Source organism: Glandiceps talaboti, chromosome 15 (assembly GCF_964340395.1).
Source record: "Glandiceps talaboti chromosome 15, keGlaTala1.1, whole genome shotgun sequence".
Lineage (NCBI taxonomy): Eukaryota > Metazoa > Hemichordata > Enteropneusta > Spengelidae > Glandiceps > Glandiceps talaboti.
This window is the reverse complement of record NC_135563.1, coordinates 6,411,195-6,436,102: the sequence shown is the minus strand read 5'-3', so window position 1 is coordinate 6,436,102 and position 24,908 is coordinate 6,411,195. Positions and strand designations below refer to the sequence as shown.

The following is a 24,908-nucleotide window of genomic DNA, read 5'->3' as shown; positions in this document are numbered from 1 at the left end:
CCCATTGAAACAAGCTCTTTAGTTTGACCACTTACAAAGTCAAAGACTTCTAATTATAATAACATGCATCAATGTAGTTCTTATTGCATATAGCTGTCTTAGCAGCAACATTTAAGCTTACAAATATATCTGTATTATAATGTAACACTATAAATTTAGCTATAACTGCATGCATGATAAAAACTGATGCCAAAATAACTAAAAGCCTGCCTGCTTAGATCTAGAAGTATAAACATCTTCTCTGTCTTCTTGGCCCTTTTTGGAATAAAGGTCATTTCAAGATTATTGCAAAAAGAAAACAAAAAGAAAAGCAAAAATTTGAAATTTGAAAATTTTTTGTTGAACAAAAAAAGACATATTCCAGAAATCTTATCCTACTAACATGACAAACTAAAATGAGAATTTCTAATTTCTAATTAGATTCATCTCAAACAAGTCCCATGAATAATGTACTATCTGAATTTTGGCAAACTTTAAAAATCATATTTTCTCAGCTGTCATAGTTATTTCTGATAAAACAAAATGAAAAGCATATATAGCTAAACAAAAACATGCAATGTAATTAAGATCTGATAGAGAAGCAACCACAGCTATTTTCAATGTTATATGCCTTTTCCTTCTGTTTCTGACATTCAAAAAATTTTACATTCTCTAACAAGAGGGTAGACACATGACACACTCAGTATTTTGAGTTATGTCAAACTGAACCTCACATAACATTGCCTAGAGACCAGTTGTTGGCTTTCAAAATCAACACCCATCGGAATGCATTATTCTAGCACAAATCTATGAGGACAACATGCTGATAGAGTTAACAACAGTACATGTCAGTAGTAATCCATCACACATTGACATTGACGCTTGTACGCTTGTAATTGTTTACTTCATTCACATTCCTAATATGCAAATATCATTTACAGCCAAACTCAAACTTCCAGTCTTGTCTGGATGCGATAACATCATTGGTTTTACTATAATTCAGCTCTTATAAAAAAAGTGGCAATTTGAAATGCTCCATGAAAAGTTGTGCTAGAATAAAGCGTTCCACCAAGCGTTTAAAATGATCATCTGATTTGAAAGCTGACAACTAGTCTGTCTAGGCAACTTGTAATATAGTGCTTGACAATTCTTGTTAGGGTGACCCTATTTTTTTAATGTTTCTCATTACTTTTTTATGGCAACAATGGGTTGGTTGGTTGGTTGGTTGGTTGGTTGGCAATCTGATTAAAATCCAATGTAGATGTCGGCTAATCGTGCGTTGCTATCTTACCTTCGTTATTTAGCTTGAATTGACCTTCGTAGTACATACATGTTTACGTTTTTAGTCTGATCGCCTTGTAAAACGTAAACATGTACCACGAAGGTCAATTCAAGCTAAATAACGAAGGTAAGATAGCAACGCACGATTAGCCGACATCTACATCGGATTTTAATCAGATTGGTTGGTTGGTTGGTCGGTCGGTCGATTAAAAAAAAAATTTCTTCATGTTTCTCTGCCTCTCCTTTCCCTCCTCTCTAACTTCTTTTTATTGGATTCCTGATAACAAACCCTTTACCAGCTTCTCTACACAGTTAGCATGTTCTCAGTCCCGCTACTTGAATAATTTCCGTCATGAAAAAAATGGTCTGTACGTGAACAAGCAAGCATCATCGTTGTCACTGCCATGACTGCAGATGACGTTGACAGTCAAGACACTTACTTATTCTTGCCAGAGAGGGCGCTGTTACACAAAATATTAAGGGTGGGCGAAAATAAAGATATATTTATTCATTTTGATGTTGGAGATGAAAATTTGGGCCGGTCGGGTAATGAGAAACAAAAAAAAATAGGGTCATCCTTACCTCAAATAGAAATTTACTCCCTATATGCATATCACAGAAATAAAAATCCTGCAATTTCTTGGTAGACACTATGGGTATGACTTCTGCTCCACATGCTACACATGCATTATTAGTAGACATGTGAGAGAATTAGTTAACCCATTTCTTATATTTTGACACTCAAGTATATGGGATAAAAAGATATTGCAGGTACAGAGAAGTAATTAGCATACTACATTTTTCTGAGTTACATAAGAAATGACTTGACTTCAAAAGTCAAAGTGAAGTCCATAGGATAAATATGAAATTTCCACGAAAGTCATTTTGTGACTTTAAGACATTTTTGTCCTTTAGCAATAATGAGCATACATAATGTATAAGAAATACAAGATATTACTGTTTGGCATTTGGCTCAAGGTCAAAGCAAACCTGAATATTTTGATTCCCTGCTTCTCTATCAGAATTTAATCAGTTGCAAAAAATTTGAAATTTGACATTGAATGTTAAGTCATGTACAACGAAAAAATGATGACGATAACGAAAAAATGACGATGATGACAACAAATGTATAATGAATGTTAGTAGGTGAGAAGCAGTAGATTTCCAATGCAGCTGCTGTCAGAGCATTTTATAGTTTGGTTGTTCATTTCTTTCAGCCATATATACATAACAAATGATAAAGGTTCATTTCAATAAAATAGTCACAATCAGTTAAAGGTCCACTAGCTGTAACTGGAATGATTTTTGAAACTGTTTTTGTTTGATATAGTAACTTACTCATAATATCGTACATCATGCAAGAGTATCCAGTGCACCTACGCGTAAACATACTTGTGCAGCTGTACACATAGTATGGTATAAAACACAATCAAATTGATTTTTGGGTCCATACCCTAAAATCAGCGCCCCCAACGTGATAATGATTTCAACTTGTTGTTGTACAACTTAAGAATAAAAATGACCTCTAATTAGCATGCACAATGTCTAATTATTGGTACTGCAACAAATTTCAGTGAATATATTGTTGGTTGTGTGACTGAAAAAATAGTACTCCGGTTACAGCTATTGCAGCTTTAATATAATGTATATGAGGGTTGTCATGGTTTGTGTTAATCTGTGAATTCACTATTATACAGGCTTGTCTCTATCTCTTACCTTTTTAGGCGGTTCATCTGGTAGTTGAATCTTACACAATCTTTTGTGATTGTAAGATATAGCATAGATTAGTTTGTCTGGGCCAACAGCTGCACCGTATGATGGGATGGCAAAGTTCAGGTTCATTCTGTTGATGATCTCGTCTTTCAGATCCCGTTTCAGACTCACAAAGTAGTCACTACTGATATCTACATGATCATAAATGTGAAAAGAACAGAGTGTTACTACTGAAATCTACATGATTATAAACGTGAAAAGAACAGAGTGTTACTACTGAAATCTACATGATCATGTATGATAATGTGAAAGGAACAGATAGTTCTGTGATTATTTTCAATATATACATGTTAACTTTTTAAACTGTGTGCTTAGACTGTGGAATTCATTACCATAGGAACTATGAAATCTGAACAGTTTCAAAAACAAACTGAAGACACATCTGCTCAAACTGACATTTTGTGTTGATTGATCTTTTTTGGCTTCATATGGTTTTTGAGTTTCATGACCGAATGATTGATTGATTGATTGACTGATTAAATCATGGTCACTGCAACTCTTGAAATCTTTAAATTTGTGTCTATTTTCTTCTTTATTTCCAAGTCATTATTTTATTTGCTTAAGCATAATATAATTTTCCTGTGTTCAATTCTGCATACGTACATAAAAACAAACAAACAAACAAACAAACAAACAAACACAATTACAGTAAATAATTTTGTTGTTTTGTTTCAAAGTTTGCGCCTCAGTGAAATTCCAATTCAAAATTCATGAGAAGAACAGAGTACATATAACGCAGCACACATACAATCAAACATTTTTTTCTGTTATTGTTAGCATCCAAAAGGTTTACATGGAAACATTAATATACAAAGTTGATATAGATTGATGTACGAAATCTTCTCACCTTTGATGAAGTTTTTATTGATATCAAACTGTATAATCTTGTGAGCAGCTGGACTCTTGGCTTCTTTCAGAGATGGATTGGATGTGACAACTACCTTTGTGTCACCATTCTTTGTTGGTGTGTTGCAAGAAATGCCCATGATCAGACCATCAATTACTAGAATAGAGAAATTAAATAGCAGGTCATTACAGAATTTTGATAAACAGTGCCCTCTAGTGTTACACATTATGCTATGATGAGATAACAAGTGAAACCACACTTCATGATTACAAAGCAAAAAGGGACATTTTTTTAGGGGGGGGGGGGGGGGGGTTGTCATATTTAAACAATCATTATGTAATTTTGTACTACAAATTAAACAAATGATTTCTGATATTGAAATCCAGTTATTATAATGATATGTTGTTTTTTACCAGTTTTCAATGCCACTGTGGTATCTGATAACAGGAAGTAAAATAGATGTCGTGTTCAATCTCAGTCTAAGGTTCAATCCATTGTTTTGCAAGATTGTCTATAAAAATAGTGTTTCTAGTAAGGTCAACTTCACTCGGTCTAGATTATAGCTGTTGTTGTATTTTTTTTTTTTTATTTTTTTTTGTATTTTATGACCTCCTGTTATCAATACCACAGTTGGTGTTGATTGTTTGAATTGGACTTTCCAAAGAGTGCAATTGTTTATAATAGGGATGTTATCAATATTGGGTTTATCTTGAAAATCACACTTGTGTATACATTCCTTTCACGCTGCTCATTTGAATTTCATTGTAAAGAAAATGAACCAGTATACTCTTACACTCGGGTTGGCTGATGTGTGAGGGCGCCCTGTCATGGCGTACCTTACAGACTCTCCTATATGCCATTGCAATACACAGTGTAATCGCTTCACGTAGATGTTACGAATCATATCACCACCAATGATAAACAGTACTTACAGACATGCCCAAGTAGGTTAAACTCCACTGATGGTCTTGGATCAATGATGAAGACATGCCCATCATCAGACCCAGTGAGTAGATAGCGACCGTACTGTTCATACACAAGGTGTAGGACTGGTGAACGGTGGACAAGTAAGTGCTGGATTATACGAGGATTATCAATGTTGGTGAATTCAATGATGTAGACGTCACCTGACATGGTTCCTATGGCAACTGTCTTAGACGATGGACTGCAAGCAATGCTGGATGCCTGATATAAACAAAAAAGACATTAACAGCAAATTTTAATATATTGCACACTGAATATCCACATAATATATCTCCAATTCTTTTTGAAAATTTTGTCACTTTTTATATTGATAAATTTAGATGAAATATATAAGAACTTGTTGTGTCTTGATTTGCATAAACTGTAAGAAGTGACACTGTAATCAGTTGACTTCCAGTCATTTCTTCTAGGCTTGTTCAGGTATTTCTGAAATGTCACTTTCGTTGCATTTCAATGAGCAGATCAAACTGTTGAATGCAATGTACACCATATTCAAATTTGAAAAGGAAAGAAAACCCACATTTTTTGTCACACAAGGCACTAACTTTAAGATTGAAAGTCAATATTACTAGTTATGTTATGTTATGTTATGTTATGTTATGTTATTGTTTATTAAGGTGTCCTGTGTGGACCACCTTGTCTGTGTGTGGACTTAACAAATTATACAGTAGTTAAATAAAATTTACAAAAAAAAGAGCCACACCCAGGCCTCTGGCTTATACAACACAAAAAATATCAAATTAAATACTTGAATTTATAAATAAATATCACATACATCTCAGTTGTAAATAGAGTTTTTCACGTAAAAAGTTTACATATTAAGATTGAAAAAACATTTGTTTACTTACTTGTTTAGCAATCGATAGATGAGAGACCAGTTGTGGTTTATCCATTGTCCATACTTGTACTTCTCCATCATTTCTCACCGTCTGAATAACAAAACAATTGTTATGTTAGAAAAATAGTAAGTGCTACACATCAACACAATGATTCAAACATGACTTGAATTTCTAGTTATACTTATAATCAATATTTGTTAACATATTTATTACGCGAGTGGTTCACATGTACATGTAGGCATAATTTAACTATTGTGCAAATTGGACCAATTTCCTTGAAAATCAAAATTCTTAAAAACTCTCCAAATTTTGATGTTTGAAACCTTTTTCTTGGTCTTTTTGAAATAATAAAAGAAATTAGGTTGTTCACTCTCTTGTTTTAAAGGAAATCAACAATCACTTATTTTCCCATGGATGTATTTTTTTTTTAACCATATTTGGTTCTAAAATGGAGTAATTTTGATATCATTGAGACCTCTCTTTACAAGTCTTAAGATATATCAATTACACAGTAACATCACATAATGGTCTAACTCTCAAGTTCATAGATATATACCATAGACACAATGTCTATGGATGTACCAACTAAAGTTTGACAGCATTGAATATACCTACCACACAGTATTGATTACCAGGTGCCAAGACATCAACACCAAGGAAGTTACCGTGGTGATGATCAAACAACAACTCTGCTGATCCAGGATTGGAGTGGTCATATATATGGACAGCACCCTGAATAAAAGAATACATGTCTATTACCATCGATAAATGCTGTACAACTAAGTCATGACACAGTATTGGCTGTCCAAACAAGTTAAACCCCTCAATCCCCCCCCCCCCCAACATATCTACCCCCAAGTAAATTTGACACACCTCTGACACAAAACAATTTTTTGTATTAAAGACACCAATTTACATGTAGGTGTTCCCCCTATCCCTTACTATGTGGTCACCCACAAGAAAAGCTATTTCTCAACACTTTGACCAACAACAAAATTCGACTCATTACTATAATTAGGAGGCACACTGTACAATGTACAAGGCCCACATGCATATACTTCATATAGACAAATAAAGTTAGTATGGCAAAATAGTAGAATATTACTTGACATTGTTCACTATCATCATATCCCACCTCAAACTTTGACAGTGTGCATGGCATTTGTACTATTTAGATTATATTCTCCAATATTTTTCTTCATTCATCCAAGGAAAATATGAGTAACCTAGGGGGTTTTGTCACTACGAGTTGCTAGATGAGTATTGACAAAACCCTAAGGTCATGTTTCATCTGAACGAAGGAAAATATTGGGTATGATATAATTATACCAGCACAAACAATATTTCTGAAAAATCGAGAAACGTAATGACAACTTTGAACATTGTGGCTCATATTTCGAGCACATCAGAATGACGTAGACACACGTTGGTATAACATTAGATGCACATTGTCGGGATGTAGTGTGATCAAGATATAAATTCTGTATTTTTTGTTGAACTTGGCTTGCACATCGTATAATAATACATACTACAAGATCTATCCAAAGTTTATGGTATCAAACCTACCTTGGCATTACCTACAGCTAGTTTACCATAGTTTGTAGACATCGATAATGATGTAATAGGTGATCCACAAGGCCAGCTATCTGACAAGCTGATCTCATCGTACCCAATTGTCAAACAGCGCAAAGTACCATCCTACAAGAAATGAGTTTATATACAAATGTAATGTACATGTCACAATACGAACTCAAGTTCATATTTTGACAAATATTGCCCAGAGTCTATAAATACTTAGTAGAACTCTACTAAAGCACCACTGTAGAATTCACATACACTGTACTACTACTACTAGCTGTGTATCGTAATGATTATCTCATGATACTATATATCTCTCATTTGTTATTGTATCGTGAGTCAAACACTTAAAAGTGGCCAGACCATGTGGATGAGGATTGGGTATTTATTTCGGATTTTAATTTATAAAACAATTTATCATGGCTTCCTACTTGAAAAATCAATGTGAAATAACATACGCCAAGTCCTTGTTTGTAACTCAATTAATTGTGAAAGATTATTAAGTGTGTAAAATCTTTGTTATTCTATGTACAATAAACAAAATTTTTATTTAAATACAGGGTGTTTTTGTTTTTTGTTTTTTTAAGCTTTTTGCAATGTATAGAGTTACAAACACAGACTTTGTCAATGTTGTTTCACATTGATTTTTCAAGTGGGAAGCAACAATAAAATTGTTTTATATTTTAAATCTAAAATAAATAAGTAATCCTCATCCATATGGCCACTTTAAAGAGTTTTTAAGTCACATTCCAGGAGTTTTAATGGTCAAGTTATATTATTTTCTAGTTGTTCATTGCAAAGAGGCAGTCTATTTACTCTTGCAAGTTGTACACACACTGGCAAAATCTTCAACGTGTTGAAGGTGGCCATTCATGGAAGAAGAAGGAGGAGGTAAAAGTAAGTGAGTGATATCTTACCTCACCAGCAACAAACAAACCCTCTTTATGTAGTTTCATACATGACAGAGAACCATCTCGCAAGGTATTATTGTAGACTGGGCTGTCAGGTAGCTGGACATCAGAATCTAAGAAAATAAATTGTAAATAGACAGTTTGATGCATGTACATAACATACCGATAATGTATACATTTTCTACATATCTGGAAATATACTTAGTCTAGTAGTAATAACTAAACTACTAACAGCTACTGTAACTAGTCCAGGAGTGTTATTTTTTACAGCTCCACAAATATGCTTAACCAAGGTGATTCGAAAACAAAATTGTTTCACAAAACTGTTCCAGTTGCGGCTAGTGCATTTTTAACTCATCTGAATTTCAAGTGCTTCTGTACAGTTTGGAAGAATGATGCTAAAACTTAAAGGTCAACAGAATTGCTATATGTACCTTCTCTAGCAAGATTTGATGAGGTTTCTTCTCTGAGACCAGGACTGCCACTCCTATTGGGTACGGCTGGCGTGAAGAGTAGTTGTACACTTTGAGATTCAGAGTCCACTCTGAATAGCTGACCACCTTCACAACCAAGATAAACATCACCTTTGGCTGTCCAGGAATGTGACACTGGACTGACTCGCTTCTTTAGATCATCTTTTACACCTACATGAATAGAAGGGAAAAACAAGCTGAGATACTTTTTTTTTCATATATCTTCTTATTTAGTCACTGCAAATCACTTTTAGAAGTAAATTATTTCAGCGGTTTACAAATTGTCTTGGAAGGAGAAGAAAACACGAAAATCAAACAATTCAAAAAATGCAAACTATTTAGCAAGGAAATATTAAAATATAGAAATTCAAATGTTAGCCCCTCCAGTACTGGACATTTTTCAAAAATCTTTGATATATTGTAAAATATTGATATATTGCCTTCATCCATTTTCTTCCTAAATATTGTCACTTTAACTGTAATGTTAACATCAATTTATGAACAGGATTATTTCAAAGACAACTGTGCAAATTAAGTTGCAATGAGCTGAACTTGTTTAAGGAAAACAAAAACTGACTAAAACTTACAAACAAGAAATTAGTTGGTACTGAGGGGGTAAAAGTGCCATGCACACAAACTGAGATAAAATGTTCATTTTTTAATTTAAATGTCACACAGACATTACAAAAGAGTGAGAGTTTCTCTCAATCATTTGAAGAAAAAAAACCATACAATTATTTCAATAATATTGGAGCATTTTGCAAGTCAATGAAATACAGTAGAAGTATATACTCTAAGTTTCACAGCAAACCACACAGTTTGTACTAATTTGTACAAATTAATATTCCATTTGATATATTTCATTAAAGGTATCTATCTGTGCAGTGAATCAAACTGTACAATAGAGGAAAAATATGTTATAGAATGAATAAAAACATTAAATGTGTTGGTGCAAAAGGAAGCAATCTTCAATCAAGATATAATTCAAACTTGATAGTCAAAGTACAAAAAGCAAAAAAGAGGAACACACGCTGCACACACATGTGATAATCACTCACCAACATAGTACAACGTATTTGCAGAGAAACAGCAATGATGTAATAAAAGATGCAAACAAAGTGATGGTTAAAAAAACAGGCACCATGTCTGGCATCATTTCAAACATTTGTGCACCAGTGAAATACATGTAGCACATCAAAATGACTTCTTTCACACCGATGAAACTACACCAAATATGAGATTTTGTCTAAGGCTTGGTACCCATTTCAAAATTAGTCATCAAACTTATCCCCTTGCAAAGTAATGGAATGAAAGTATCTGATTCTCCCAGAACTTGATTATCATGAAAGTTAGCCACGCAATTATTACTGCTATCATATTAGTCTATGCGTAATGACATACAACATTTCTAGCAAAATGTTCAAAAATGTAGTTCATTATCTGTGACATCTAATTGTATGTGACAGTGAGATAAAAAAAATTGTGTTTCTGATAACACGATCGACCCTAGTTTAAGCCTCCAACCCTAAACATTTTTTTAGACATTTAAAACAAAAAAGATACAAAATTCTTTTGTCTGCTTGATCTTTATGCATGTCTGTTTTCTTTCCCTAGCAATGTTTGTACACATTACAAACTATCACAGAAGGGATATTCTGACATTTTTTTCTCGGGTGGGGGTGGGGGTGTCAAGGCAATATTTTCCAAAAATAAAAACAATTGAAAAGATAAAATAAATTAAACAGAATCGTGACCTGCCTACCTATTTTCAGAAACAAACAATTTTCTTTTTTACATGTATCTGTATTTACCATTAACATTAAACCCATGAATTTCCAATGACATTATTCAATAGACAATATTATATTTCAGGATTATATCTGATCACAACTCTAGTAGTCTGTAAGATACACCATATCATGGCTACCTGTGACGCCCTATCAGCCACCATGCCACAGTGATGAGGTAGCAGAGATAGGATGTGGCCACCATGACATACTGTATCTTACAGACCATAGCTACTGTTCTGATTTGCTACAATTGACAATTCCGAGTTCCATCATCAAACAAGGTGGAAATGAAAACCTTGAATTGCGACAGAAATCTCACAGACTTACCTTCAAACGTTTCTGCGATTTCACCAACCAGACCTGCTTTATTAGCCAGGTCTATTTTGATTTCATTCAAAGCTGCCCGGGTTGATAATCTACTAGAGCCATCTTCTACTTCATCCACTGAACCATCCTCTGCTGGTAGCCTCACTTTGCTGAAATCATTGCAATTTCATACATAATTAATAAAACCTCAAATGTAAGAAAGCAGGAAATAAATGGAATAATATATGACACAGACATAAAGATGTATATTAAGTATGATTTGAAGATACAGGAAATGAAATTAAGAGAAACCAGAAAGAACGTACATTTTCCACCTGAAAAGGTAACACAAAATACATGTAGTCTGATTATCAAAACTAGAGATTCATTTTTGCATTTCCCAATTCAATTACGATTTTATGTAAATAACAAGACAAATATATATTGTGGCAAAATTAAATAAATCCATGGAAACTCATTGGATCACATGTATGCTTTAGATATTAGCTTTTTTATGTACAATCTTTCAGACACACAAATTATGTGTGCACTTTTAGAATTCTTATGATTAACTAACACTACAATGTAGGAATTTGACAATATTACATAGTGAAAAACACACCATTGAAAATCAATCAATATTTCATTACTTACATTGGTAGAAGCACGTAATTCTTGTTACATTGTTCAATATTCCAAAATGTCATCTGTTCTGGTCCAACAACACATAGTTTGTGCCAGTCCATGGGATTGAATGAAATATCCGAACCAATCAAACCATCAAGTCCTTTACTACACAGTAAGTCTCCACTCTCCCAATTCCTGTCAAGGGTAGAGTCAATGTCAATGTCAATATAATTACACTAAGGTCTTAGTTTCAGAAATGCATTGTAAAAAAGATATAAATATTGTTGGTTGTGTGCTGTATGTATGCTTTCATTTTCTGAAGAACACAAAGTTCAAACACATGGTAATGTTTCAATATATGTGAAAGTGATAAGAGGCACGTAAAGACTGGATATGACATAGTGATTGCTCGTTACCCAGTTTCATACACAAGTTCTCTTCCACTTTTTGATTGAGAGAAACAGGAAAAGACATGTTTGTTTAGAAATCACTGTTTTACACAGCAAACTTTTAAAACATGACACAATTTTTTTTGCAATTATTGAGTAATAAACATGGACTTGGTCTATGTTATTTCTTCGTCAAGTTCAAGTACAAAAAATAGTAAAAATAATAAATACATTCCATTTCTCTTCCATTAGTAGACAATATACCAGGTATCATTTTCATATATTTTTATTATGTTTATTTTTTTTCATTATCTTAGTATTTTTTCTTTGCATTTAATTTCACCTTCATGATCATGTTTTTAGTATAAAGGTAACAAAATAATATGAAAATTTAGTTAGACAAACTAGTTAAATCACAGATTTTGACTGTTGTCTTCCATTGTTGATGATTAACACTATTGTATTAATGATGAAGTTTTATTAATCTTATAATTGTGGCATTGTATGACAAAAAAAAAATAAGTGCACTACTAATTTTCTATGCCAGTTTGACTTACCAGATGGATAATGTGAACTCTGGAAGTCCTGAATATGATGCCAAATATCGTCCAGAGTAGGAGAACGCTAGGGCTACATACTCCAACTTAGCTCCATCTGTGACAAAAGAGAGAATAGATGTGACAAATTGATAAATATATGAAGTAACGAAAACAACCTCTCAAAAAGTAATGGTTAAAACACGAATAGACTGTAAGATACGACATTAATGCCATGCTAACAGCTGTCACTGGTTTAGAAGCCTGATACGAGGGCTGAACAACACAATGTATCTTACAATCTAATTTTGAGCAATACATATAGATATGCTCTTTTTTCAAATGATAAATTGATGACATGTCTATATTCAACAATTGAAGCTGCAATAAAATACTGGACAACCTTACATTCTCGCCATGATATAAACTTAAAAATACAATTTGTTGATTTAAACATATTTCATAATATAATTTTTTCCAACCAGTTAGGAAATTACATGCGTATAAGTTCCTTAGGAGAACATCAAAGTCTGCTGTGTCACATCTTTATCCTCTCTTTCAGCTTCTCTAGGCATTTATGTATTTCTTCTTTAATATTACTTACTCTCGCAGACAGCTTTCTTGATGAATCCTGGGTAGGTATGTATAAATATACGTGGATTGATAGCCTGTTCAGCTACAGCCACTGCATGGTGAGTTCCACTCACTGTTATCAGATTTACACCTTCTCCAGGACTTGGGTAAGCTGTCTCCTTGTTGTCATCAGTGTTGTAGAAATTTATATTACTTCCACACGCATAGCAAATTGTGTTGTGGGAGATGTATTCTGCGTTGGAGCCATTGTAACCCTGGGCCCACCTAGAATGTGATTAAAAATACAATGTGAGATGATGTTCCATAGATCTACAAAAATACCTATATGACAATTGTTTCATTCTGTTCTTACATGATAATACTGACCTGCACACTTGTCAAACAGTTTAAACTTTGTGATTATTTAGAGATACTAAAGTACAGGTAAAACAGGGCTTGAAATTAACTTTTTTTTTGTGTGTGGTCACTTTTGTAGTCAACATAGTATATATAGGTTGTCATTTTTTTTTCTGCATATGACTATAAAAATTGTGCATTTATTAATTAATAAATGTTTTAAATAATAAACAGTAAAACAATAGTTACAAACAATCATTTTACACTATGATAGGTGATCTAGTTGTTTACATGTATTTGACCAGGCCATTGGAGCAAGTTAATGGTGACAAAGGAAGTGATTTCTTAATTAATATCAAATACTTGACAGTGACATGTATCTCACATAAACTCAATAGCGATACAACGTGGTACTTTGCTTACATGTACATTGTTATATACACTGGTGTTTGTACATTATATGTCTACATATACAGATAAAGATACATGCTGACAACATCCTCACGATTTTGTGGTACATGTAGTCAAGGCGACTACCAGTTTTAGAATTTGGTAGTCATTTGGGAGGAATTAGCAGTCAATTGATGCGATAATACTGCTAATTTTGAGCCCTGTTTACCTAGAATAAACTGAACTCCATAAGTGTATGTGAAAAATTGTAAACATATCAGTGAATATTATATTACTGTAAAAATCTATTTTTTCCAAATTACTTTCATGGAATCATTATCACATCTAATTCGATGCTAACTATTTTTTATCATACATGTAGTGGAGTGGTGGTATTATCAAGTGCAATTGATCATCAACATTGTATTTGCACCAAAATATATTATTTAAATTTTGATGCTTGGCCCTATGAAATATGTTTGTAAGGTATAATACTTTTAATATAATGATACAAATCATCTACATGTATCGAAAGAAAGTCCTTGTAATATATAAAGTACAATTCAAAATGTTATTGTTTAACTTGTTTCTGATAATAACTACATCTACAAGTAAGTTAGGCTTAGGCACTGTGTGACCACTTAAAAAACTTTTTAATTATTTTTTGAAATCAGGAATTGAATTGTGAAAATGACATATCTTTCATTAAATTACTGTATGTATGAAAAATATTTCAAATGTACGCATACAGAACAAGGCTACATTGCTTGTCCTTGGTGGGTGAAAATATCTTCAAGAAATATGTACAACATGGGCCTAATAAAATGGCTGCCATAATAATATCAGTGATTGACTTGGTTGCAGCTCGAGCGATTGTGTTTATCAACACAAAGTTCGGTCTTGCATTGGAAAAATAACAAACTTACCCCAATTCGAGTGAACCGATGGCATCCATACTTATTTGTGCATAAACTCCCGAGGAAATTATGCTAAGAAACGGAAGAAAACGGGAGAAAACTGTCTTAAATTGTAACCCATAGACTTCCAAATTGAAAATTTACGTCTGTTGCTATGGTTGTCATTGCGCCTGCTCAGTTAAAATCGCGTCGCTGGTGAGATATCGCAAGTATCACGCGAGATTGTAGTCTTTAGGGTCAAACTCAAGTCACAGGTTGTTGACCTCTTACGTGATGAGTGGGTGAAAACTATAAAATTAATAATTGGAGATTTGAAATACCAATATATTATTTCTACTCTTTAATGCCCTAAGCCTTTTCTTTTTGAATTCTTTTAATCACTGGACAACATTAGAGTTAGCGGTGATAACGCTTTGAAGTTTAGCCTGTCCTTATATTATGCAAATTAGATATTGAATTTATAGTTCCACTGCGCGTTACATCACGCATGCTGTGTGTGAGTGTTCGAACATGGCGTCGTCTGTTGCTGTGTGATGATATTTCGTAACAAATTTACTGCATTATAGGTAATTTCGACCCGTTTTTCTATCGATTTCACGATGGTGCTGCAAGTGGTGGGTAGGCTGTCCAGGAATGTGATAATTAACCACCACTTCCCTCACAAATGTGTCATAAACTCAAGGAATATTACACAATTTCGTCCGACCGCGTTTCAGGAGAGATTTGTGACCTTGCAAGCTATGCTGAGAACGAGAGTTAGCTCCAGTGTGAATACGGTAATCAGACTATTTGGACTGCAGGTGAACTCTGTCACGGCTCAAAGAATTAGGCGGATCGGACAGCTTGTTCATATGTATAACACTTATGCGGAAAAGAGTGTGCAATCCATCGCCGCAACTTTGGCACGGAGATACTTGAGAGGTGGACGACACCAACTTTTACTTTTTGCCGGAGCATTATTCGCATGGGATAGAGAAAGAGTCAGTGAACAAGAACTTGAGAGGTAATTTCCAGAACAGATTTTTCGGGAAATACCATATTCTGTAGAAGTAGTAGTATTATCAGTTACAACCATTGGCACGGGATTGGCACACCTTTGATGGAAAAAACGATAAGGACACACTAGTACACTGGCCTTGTAGTTGTAATGACATGGGTGTTGTTAGCGGACGGGGGAAGTCTTGGGCTTTACTTGTCTGTGGCTTTAGCTAGAGACCCAGGACACCCAACTGAGTGATCATAATGGTACCCAAGAAATGTAGGGGCTGGGATAAGGATATGTATGCAGATTGAGAGAGACGACTTCCCCAAGTATTGTAGAATGTAACCTACATGTACCTTATAAGTTATATAAGTTGACATACCCTTCAAGCACATGATCATGTAATTCAATTTTGTGTCATACTAATTTGAAGAAATTGCAAATGTTTAGTTGGGACTGGATGTTTTTCTTTCCAACCAGGTGTGGTGTTGAACACAGTCTGTTGGATGGGGAAGGGGGATATTGCTGTAAATCACAAAATTACAACTGGCTAACCAGCCTTGTGTGTCTACTGCCATTAGGAGCACAACTCTTTTCTGTCTTGGAGTAATTATACTGACAGTATAATTACTCCAAGGTTCTGTGTACATATATTGTTATGACATTCATGGCTTTCTGCTATTGACAGATTAATCATTATTATTCCAAATTGAAAGGATCAAGGAAAGGATATTGATTAAGTAGTAGCAGTAGTTACTGTAATATTCATCATTTCTTGTTGGTTACATCACTGTGTTTTTGCCAAGGGTAGTAAGTAGGTAAAATCTACTGGGGTTTCCATGTCATTTTACCTGGGTTCCCAAACAAAATTACCATAGACTTTATGTTGAAACACTCATTTGTACCCCTTTCTCCCTTTCTGTTACCAGGGTTCCCAACCCATAGACCCTCCACCCTGGGTGGAGGGTCTATGCCCAACCCTAGCAAAGATACTGACTTATCAACCTGAATCTCATAATTTATGTGCATGTGTTTATTACAGTTGTGTAGATGACTTGTATCAAGTCAGACTCCTGCTCAGTCTTAGTAATGATAATGAAGTAGATAGCAATGGTAATACAACTGCTTGTCTTAACAATGGTAACCATTCTGAACCCAGTGATAATGAGGAAAGTGCATGGGAACAACTGATAGGAAAGGAACATCTCAAGATGTGGCGAAAACCAATACCCAATAGTCACCTTTACAAGTATACAGGTATGTTGATTATCATATTCTTAATAAAACAAATGCTGTTTAATAACGTGCCTGTGTTGTGGTTGGAGATGATGAAGACTAGTTTTCCATAATCGGCAACTTGGTTATTTCCAATGCAGTGCAGTAAAGTTATTTTATTGTCACAGGTACCACACATTCACCCATGATATTTTGTGGTATCTTGCATTGCATAGTTCTGTTATTTGCGAATTCCAATGCAGGCATTATATTTACAAATATTTGAACTGGAGTACAACATACATTTAGTTTGTGTTAACTGAAATACATGTATTAAGGTAAATCATACTGAAGAAAGCAAAGAGTTTTCTTCTGTGTATTCTCGCTTCAACAATGTACTTCTATTTCAGATTTTAACAATTATATTATGTTTTAGTACATTTTATTGTTACCAAGTACTTGACTGATTTTTTTGTATCATATTTAAGTGTATGGTACGTTTGAAGACATCACTGCCAAAGACTTCTTTCTGGTTCAGCTTGATGTGGAATATAGGAAAGTTTGGGACAAACTAGTCATCAAATTAGATGTTATTGACAAGGATGAAGACAGTGATTGTGAAGTAGTTCATTGGGTAATGCACTATCCTGTAAGTATTTATAACCTTATAAAGTACATGTACATGTATATGTAAAATTTGTGTTTTTTACCCGGAAATAGTGGGGGGGGGGGGGGGGGGGTTGTCAGTGCTGTCATTGTGTTATTACTGCGTTTCCTAGGATATAATAAGTTTTACTTATATATCACCCCATTTACCATGTCACAACAACATCATGATATAAATGTAGTCACAGAACACAGTTTAACAGTATTTAATCACAGTCTCCCCCCCCCCCCCCCCCCATGCAGAAGTAGTTAACTACATACATGTAGGCCTGTTTGTGGAAGGGTTCTAGTATGTACAGAGCATGGATCAGCTCCATCTAATCATAGACCTCCCACTAAGGAGGGTCTATGATCTAATAATGAAAACTGCCATTCAAGATTATAATACCAGTAGTACTGTCTTACATCTTGGTCTCACATTTTTATTGTTTAGATATTATCACCAGAAATATCTGAATAGGCAGTGCTTTCAGTGACTGACTACAAAACTTTCACTTTCATTGTAACTAAACCTCTTGAAGAATGTAGTACTTGGCAAGCATTTATTTTGTTTTCTTGTCTAGAGTGGACTCTGAGTATGCGACCTTCCTTTGTTGTTTATTAAGATATGTAAATACAGACACATGAAGTGGCCTGGAACCATGCATGAATGAAAAATGTGAAAAACGTGGTCTTTGTACAATAAGGCAAGATAGCATAGGGTCAACTTCAAGGCTATCAAGGAAGAAAAGTAACAGTTTCTTATTCAAGATAAATATTGTATTAATTTTCTGTCTCAAGGCAATTGTTATGACCTTGTTGTTCATTTGTTTGTGTCATGATGGATTATGTAACATTTTGTTTTATTAGTTGCTGTCTTGTGATCATTTTCAAGATATTATTCCAACAATCAGACTTACAAGGTCACACAAAACTGTCCCCCAAGTAATCAAATCGTTATCCTTTTAGTTTTAAACTTTTTTTTTCTGTTCAACAGTTTCCTATGTATTCAAGAGAGTATGTGTTCATACGCAAACAGAAAATAGACTACAAGAACAACACAATGACTTTATTGTCCCGAGCTGTCAGCCATCCCAAAGTGCCTGAAAATAATAAATATGTCCGTGTCAACACCTATCATTCACAAATGGTGATCAAACCACACAAAAACTTTGACCAGGTAAGTCATTTATTAAGTTTTCGTCTCTGTAGTCACTTCCAAAATGAAGAGAATAACAAATTGAAGAGCCATTGTCGTAGAAAGAGTGTAAATCTGAATGCACAAAAAACACAAACCTAAGTAAATATAGTTTATACACCAGGTTCAAAGGATACAATTTAAATTTTATCTTTTGCATTAAAATGGTTCAACCCTGCCCCCCCCCCAAAAAAAACAAACAAACAAACACCCCCCCCCCCAAAAAAAAACCCACAAAAAACAAAACAAAACAACAACAACAAAATAACAACAGCAATCCCAAAACAAAACAAACATGCAAAGCATTATCGACCCGCTCCCCTACAGGAGTACTGAAAATGATTATAAGCTTCCACAAAGGTTTCAAACTTTCACATAGATTGAGTGGACCCTTCATTGCAGACATAGACATATCAAAACTGCACAGTTGATGATGAAATATTGCTGCACAACAAGTACCAACATGATGACGGCAGAGAGTTGTACTGTATGATTGTAGATAAAGGAATAAATAAAACTACTTTGTAATTTCAAACATGTGAACAATATCGTAATTATGATAAATACTACATTGTAGCTGGTACAACATTCTGAAATTCTAATTTATAAAGACAAGCATGTTTGAAACAGGAAAAAATGTCACCAGCTTGCAGCATACATGTACATTGATTTATTAGTAGTGGTTACAATATATTAGATGTAAGCAGTTTCTTTGAAATTATAGTTCATACCAGTACTTACACCATATCATTTTTTCCGCTACACATGTAGTACATGTTTATGCAACAAAGGTATAAACATGCTAGGTCTGTTCTAGTAGTTACAGAAATTGGGACCACTAATACTGTAGCAAGTAGTTGCTAATACAAGTCATACAAGAATTGCTGTGAATAACAAGACAATTATGAAACCTTACAAGAGCTTGATATGCTGTAAATTGTCTCTCCACAGAATGGATTTGAGTATGTGCTAACATACTTTGATGACCCCCAAACCCATTTCCCAAGTCGATGTGTCAGCTATTTAACAAGTGCAGGTAAGTTCTGTCAAGTGTGAAAAGCATCAGAAAGCTGGTTGTCTCTCAAAATATTTTGCTGTATTTGTTTCAGTATATAAACTCGTCTTAGTGTTTTTGAAGTATTTAAATGGCAATGTTGTAGGCACAAATAGAACTATTTTAATTAATGTGACTGAAGTAGGATGCACCAAGACAGAGGTCTAAAGATGGACAAAGCCAGTCACTTTGCTGTGATTGTGTTTTACAGAATGACCTTTTCGTGCATATGCTTAGGCCTTAAAAAATTGTTTGGTTCTTGTTACCCGGCCCCACCTAGTGTTGCGAGAAATAGTGGAAGTGGAAACTGACATCAATTGAAGAAGACAATATTGAACTGTTCTTCCAATCTGTAATGATGAGAAGAAACCAATAACACAGAGACCATATGGAAAACATTGGACTACCTCATCTGAACTAGACACTCACACATTTAAAACAAATCTACCTACCCCACCTATTCTAAAATCGAGTATAATCAGAACCACACAATTTGTTTTAGGCCTATATGAAACATCGATAGAAGTCACAAATCACATAAGTATGACAAGATACAGTACTACTTGGTGTTGGCTTGCTAACAACCTTGTGTAAAACACGATTACTTCACAGAGTGATGCCCACATACATGTATATAGTGTAGTACCTCTGAACTAGACTCTCATTTGATCATGTTTTGACAGATTTGACTTCCAGTCTAATTTTGACACAAATATGGCTACTTATTGTGTATTCATCTTTTGGGTTTGCAGGTATTCCTGACTATGGCAACTGTATGTGTATTTATGTTTAACATTGCAGGTATTCCTGACTATGGCAACTGTATGTATATTTATGTTTAACATTGCAGGTATTCCTGACTATGGCAACTGTATGTGTATTTATGTTTGACTACATTGTATGTCAACTTTATGTGTATTTATGTTTAACATTGCAGGTATTCCAGACTATGTCACCAAACTCCACTGTGCTGCTATGGAACTTAAAAACAACCCTAACATTAACTACAAGATCAAAAGCTTCCAGTTTTCCGACTCTGGTTCTTCAAAGAGTGATGGCATTTCGTCAATGTCCAATCTGGTGTGATGCAGTACAAATGATGTGTGTGCGTGTGTGTGCGTGTGTGTGTGATTGAGACACAACCAACAATTATCCAGGAAAACAACTTTGATGATACAATTGACGGATTGCTTTGAACACTTGCTTGGAAACTTCTGTGATGACACCGTAATGACTGGGTGTATGGATTTCAGAATGTATTTATGAGTGTCCATTTTTCTAGTATGACTATTTGAAAGTTTTTGAGTCATTGCTGATATTTTTCAAAGAGGAAACTTGAGCTTGTAGGCACACAACAATAATGAATTTTCTCATGTTCTACCCAGGTAGTCAAAGTGTTATTTCTGAAGAGACAACAATTCTTAAAACCAAGAAAGTGACGAAGTATTCAGTACGTTTTATCCAATATAGTTTCACTTTTGTAAGATGAAATAAAAATAATTTGAAAAAAAAAACATTAAAAAAATAAATGCATGCAGTGAGATCTGATTGCCAGTACCTGACATAGATGAAGGATTAGTTTGTAAGATACAGACATTCGTGCCACACTATCAGCCAGTACTCAGTGATTATGAAGCCTGATAGGGCTGAACAACGCGACGTATCTTATAGTCTAATGAAGGATCAGATCAAAAGTGTTTATGGCTTTCTGAAATGCTTGTTATTAAACATAACATGCATAATCAGAAATGTTTAAGAAGGAAGAGTGAGATGTGTGACAACTTTCATAACTCCTGACTTGACTTGACTTTACTTTAAAGCCAGTCTGATGTGTTGCCAATAATAGTGACCTTTCCAGGGATGAGGTTTCATCATTCTACAGATTCACTGCACTGAACCACAATACAGCAGAAAAAAAACTAAGCCCTGCAGGAATAAAAGTCAGAACAGATACAATTGTTGCTTGTGTCTGTCTCTTGCAGAGGGTGATTTACAAAACAAGGAGCACATGAGAGACAGCATGTGTCCCTGTGATAATTTTGACATTGAAAACAAACCTGCATCATATCATGATTGCACACTACATGCAGACATACAGCAATTGTAATACAGTCTGTATGAATCCACTCTCTGCAAGAGAGACACAAGCAACAGTTGTAATACAGTGTTTATGAAAAACCCTCTGTAAGAGACAGACACGTGCAACAATTGTATTACAATGCATATAAATCCACTCTGTGAGACACAGACACATGCAACAATTGTATTACAATGTATATAAATCCACTCTGTGAGAGACAGACAGTAGCAACAATTATGTATAAATCTACTCTGCAAGAGACAGACACATGCAACAATTGTACTACAATGTATATAAATCCACTCTGTGAGAGACAGACACATGCAACAATTGTATTACAGTGTATATATATCCACTCTGTGAGAGACAGACACATGCAGCAATTGTATTACAATGTATATAAAATCCACTCTCTGCAAGAGACAGACACTTGCAACAATTATATCCATTCTGACTTTTGTTCCTGCACAGCCAAGTTTCTTCTGGTGTACCTATTGTTCGTTTCTGGAATTTCACACCCAAATCTGATCTGATGATATTGCTAGGGAGTGTATACATGATGAAAGTAGTGTATACAATAATGCCTAGATAAAATACAACAGACAGCTAGTGGTATATGAGTCTTTTTTTTATTCAATTCTGATGCCCAGTGAGTCTCAAACAACTGTATGTGTAAAATGTTCTGGTTCTTGATATTTCAAAATATTTTAAAGAAGTGCACGTAAAAAGTGGAATGAAACTGACATGTGTCACATATACTCTTTTACTGAAATAATATACATGTACCATGGTATCACTGCTAAGGCTTTACAAGACAGCCATTCTAAACAGTTTTTATCAAACCTGCTTATTTAACATATCACCATTATCATTGAATACTTTCACCTTGCTCAGAATATTTCAATCAAAATTTGAAGTAATCGGAAAATGTGTGAATTTTGAAAGTTATCAACAAGTATTTTTAAACATATGTTGCACCATATCTTGTGGATGGTGTTTACAGTTTGATGCCATGGACAGTGTGTTGGAAGACCTCCATTTAGATCTTGTAGAGCTCTGCAAGCATGAATTTGACAGCAAACTGTTGTACAGAATGTGGTATGTACTGCTACATAAACCAAGCTGCAGGCAAACTAAGATAGACAGAAACTTAACCACTTGCGTATACATGCTGCGCATAAATTGCAGTACTTGTACATATACTACATAAAGATCTGATATGTACCCAAATATGTCACACATACATTGCAGTGCATAAAGATACAACATGTATGCAAACATGTGCAATTGATACATATTGTAACTGGCTATAGAAAGACTGCACATGTGTACCACCAGTACAATATGTACATTATATATGGTAGTCAAGATGGAGACACATGATAGATGTCTACATACTACATGTAATGGCATAGATCCCTGCATTGCAGCAGCCGATTTGTATTATGTTGAAAACGACCAGTTTAATGGCCACATACAATTTGATACTTTGTCACAAATCTGCTGTATTATCGTGACTTTATAAGAATAAAAACATTGATGCTTACAAGTGATTGATGTGGAGTTGTTTTTGTCTAACTTGAATGTAACATTCAGGTGTGCTGTATAGTTGGGATGGTGAACTGTCTGCAATGTATATGCAGTATGTGTACACTATATGTTTATAAATTTGTACACTTACTGACCTGATTCTTTGTTAACAGGGCGAAAGCTAGTCAGAACGTTTGGAAACCCTTTGAGTTGAGTGTTGATGAGACCATCCAATTCTAATTGGTGTTTCTGTACAGTATGTGAAATATGGATAGCTAGTAATTTAATACCATACTGCATATTTGACATGTAGGTGTATTACTTACACTGTCTCATTTCATAACGTAAACTTTCCCCGAGACAAAAATGATACATGGGATGTAGAAACATGGGGTTAACAAAATACAAATCTCATTTTAGAACTCAATGTCATAAGACCATAATAATGTCTACTTAACCTTGCTGCACACATAAACAATGGATATAATACATCATTCTTAGTACTGTCCAAAAAAGAAAATATTTGTTAGTGAATAAAAATCAATCCCGGGAAGTAAGGAAATAATCAAAACAAGGACAATGAAATATGAAACATTCACAAAAAGAGATTATTTATTTATTTATTTATAACCCATCCATTAGACATTGTTCAATATTACAATACATGGAGGAAGGTTCGATGTTGGTACATGATTTGTACCTGGGAAAAACCTGCATTGTTTACGAGAGTCAAACTAAATGACACCCTTCTTACTTACAGCGTAGTAAATTTTAATCACCCTGACCACAGTGGTACATGTAAGGTTTAACCACTCGGCCACCAACAACCCAATAATAATTATTATTATCCTAGTTACTCCTACAACTGGTGATTTTTCTCCGAATACATGACTTGATTTGTTGTTTTTTGCCGTTAGAAATCTAGGGCTGATGAGAAGGTAAGGCTGCAAAGTAATGATTTAAAATGAATGCTTGTTATATATTAATTAAAAAGCAGTTTTGTTTAGGTGCAATGTATGAACAGTATTGCATCACCCAAAACAGCGCCCTCAATGGCGATCACGATTTCAACATGTTTCTGTTGCGTTGGTTAATATCGGCGACCACTGATTAATATGTACAATGTCTAATCATTGGTATTTCAACAATTTTCAATGAATATATTGTGGTTGTCTGATCGAAAAAATTATACTTCAGGTCCAACTAGTACAGTTTCAAGATGGCGTTAAATTTAAAACCAAGCTTTCACTCAAGATTTAAACTTGCCCCTACACTACCTGACAGATACAATATTGACCACTATACTAACAAATTGAATGTCTTTTATAAGTAATTGACCAATTTGCAGTGAATATATCTTTGGTTATTTGATGAAAAAAAAGTCCCAATTGAAGCTAGTGCACGTTTAAGGCACTGATTGTTTCCGGGGTTTTGCCTCTCGTTCAACTTATCATAACTAGCCTGCTGAACTATCTCAAAATAGTGTGTATGTGTATTTTGTGTATAATCACCCAATCTAAGACCAAACAGTTCCCTTTTAGTTACAGACTGATTTAAACTGGGTATAAAACAAAGGTAACGCGTCTATAATCTAAATAAAAATACTGGAGCATTTAAGCTTTCTGTGATAAATGTTTGTAGTATCTATCGTTTC

The 24,908-nt window shown here is 34.4% G+C and overlaps 2 protein-coding genes across 2 annotated transcripts in view; one reads left to right on the top strand and one right to left on the bottom strand.

The window, feature by feature from the left end:
* LOC144446126 (cilia- and flagella-associated protein 43-like) overlaps window positions 1-14,702 on the bottom strand; it is a 33,740-nt gene extending 19,038 nt beyond the window's left edge. Inside the window, exons 1-13 of the mRNA XM_078135839.1 lie at window positions 14,560-14,702; window positions 12,918-13,171; window positions 12,335-12,431; window positions 11,416-11,583; window positions 10,783-10,931; window positions 8,627-8,836; window positions 8,199-8,305; window positions 7,270-7,401; window positions 6,319-6,435; window positions 5,713-5,793; window positions 4,813-5,065; window positions 3,881-4,036; window positions 2,977-3,164 (exon numbers count right to left, since the gene is read on the bottom strand). Coding sequence (XP_077991965.1) covers window positions 2,977-3,164; window positions 3,881-4,036; window positions 4,813-5,065; window positions 5,713-5,793; window positions 6,319-6,435; window positions 7,270-7,401; window positions 8,199-8,305; window positions 8,627-8,836; window positions 10,783-10,931; window positions 11,416-11,583; window positions 12,335-12,431; window positions 12,918-13,171; window positions 14,560-14,588 — 1,941 coding nt within the window. The 5' untranslated portion in view covers window positions 14,589-14,702. The remainder of the gene's footprint in view (window positions 1-2,976; window positions 3,165-3,880; window positions 4,037-4,812; window positions 5,066-5,712; window positions 5,794-6,318; window positions 6,436-7,269; window positions 7,402-8,198; window positions 8,306-8,626; window positions 8,837-10,782; window positions 10,932-11,415; window positions 11,584-12,334; window positions 12,432-12,917; window positions 13,172-14,559) is intronic.
* Window positions 14,703-15,053: 351 nt separating this feature from the next.
* Window positions 15,054-23,259, top strand: LOC144446414 (stAR-related lipid transfer protein 7, mitochondrial-like). Its single transcript, XM_078136172.1, has 6 exons — window positions 15,054-15,553; window positions 16,575-16,789; window positions 17,236-17,396; window positions 18,390-18,572; window positions 19,542-19,626; window positions 20,582-23,259. Exons 1-6 carry the CDS (start codon window positions 15,150-15,152, stop codon window positions 20,728-20,730), a joined length of 1,197 nt encoding a protein of 398 aa, XP_077992298.1. The 5' UTR covers window positions 15,054-15,149; the 3' UTR covers window positions 20,731-23,259.
* Window positions 23,260-24,908: the final 1,649 nt, after the last annotated feature.

Excerpts from the sequence above, each read along its gene's own strand:
- LOC144446414 (XM_078136172.1), top strand. The coding sequence starts at position 15,150 with ATGGTGCTGCAAGTGGTGGGTAGGCTGTCCAGGAATGTGATAATTAAC. Across the intron at positions 15,554-16,574 it reads AGTGAACAAGAACTTGAGAG|TTGTGTAGATGACTTGTATC; the intron begins GTAATTTCCAGA and ends TGTTTATTACAG. Across the intron at positions 17,397-18,389 it reads ATTGGGTAATGCACTATCCT|TTTCCTATGTATTCAAGAGA; the intron begins GTAAGTATTTAT and ends TCTGTTCAACAG.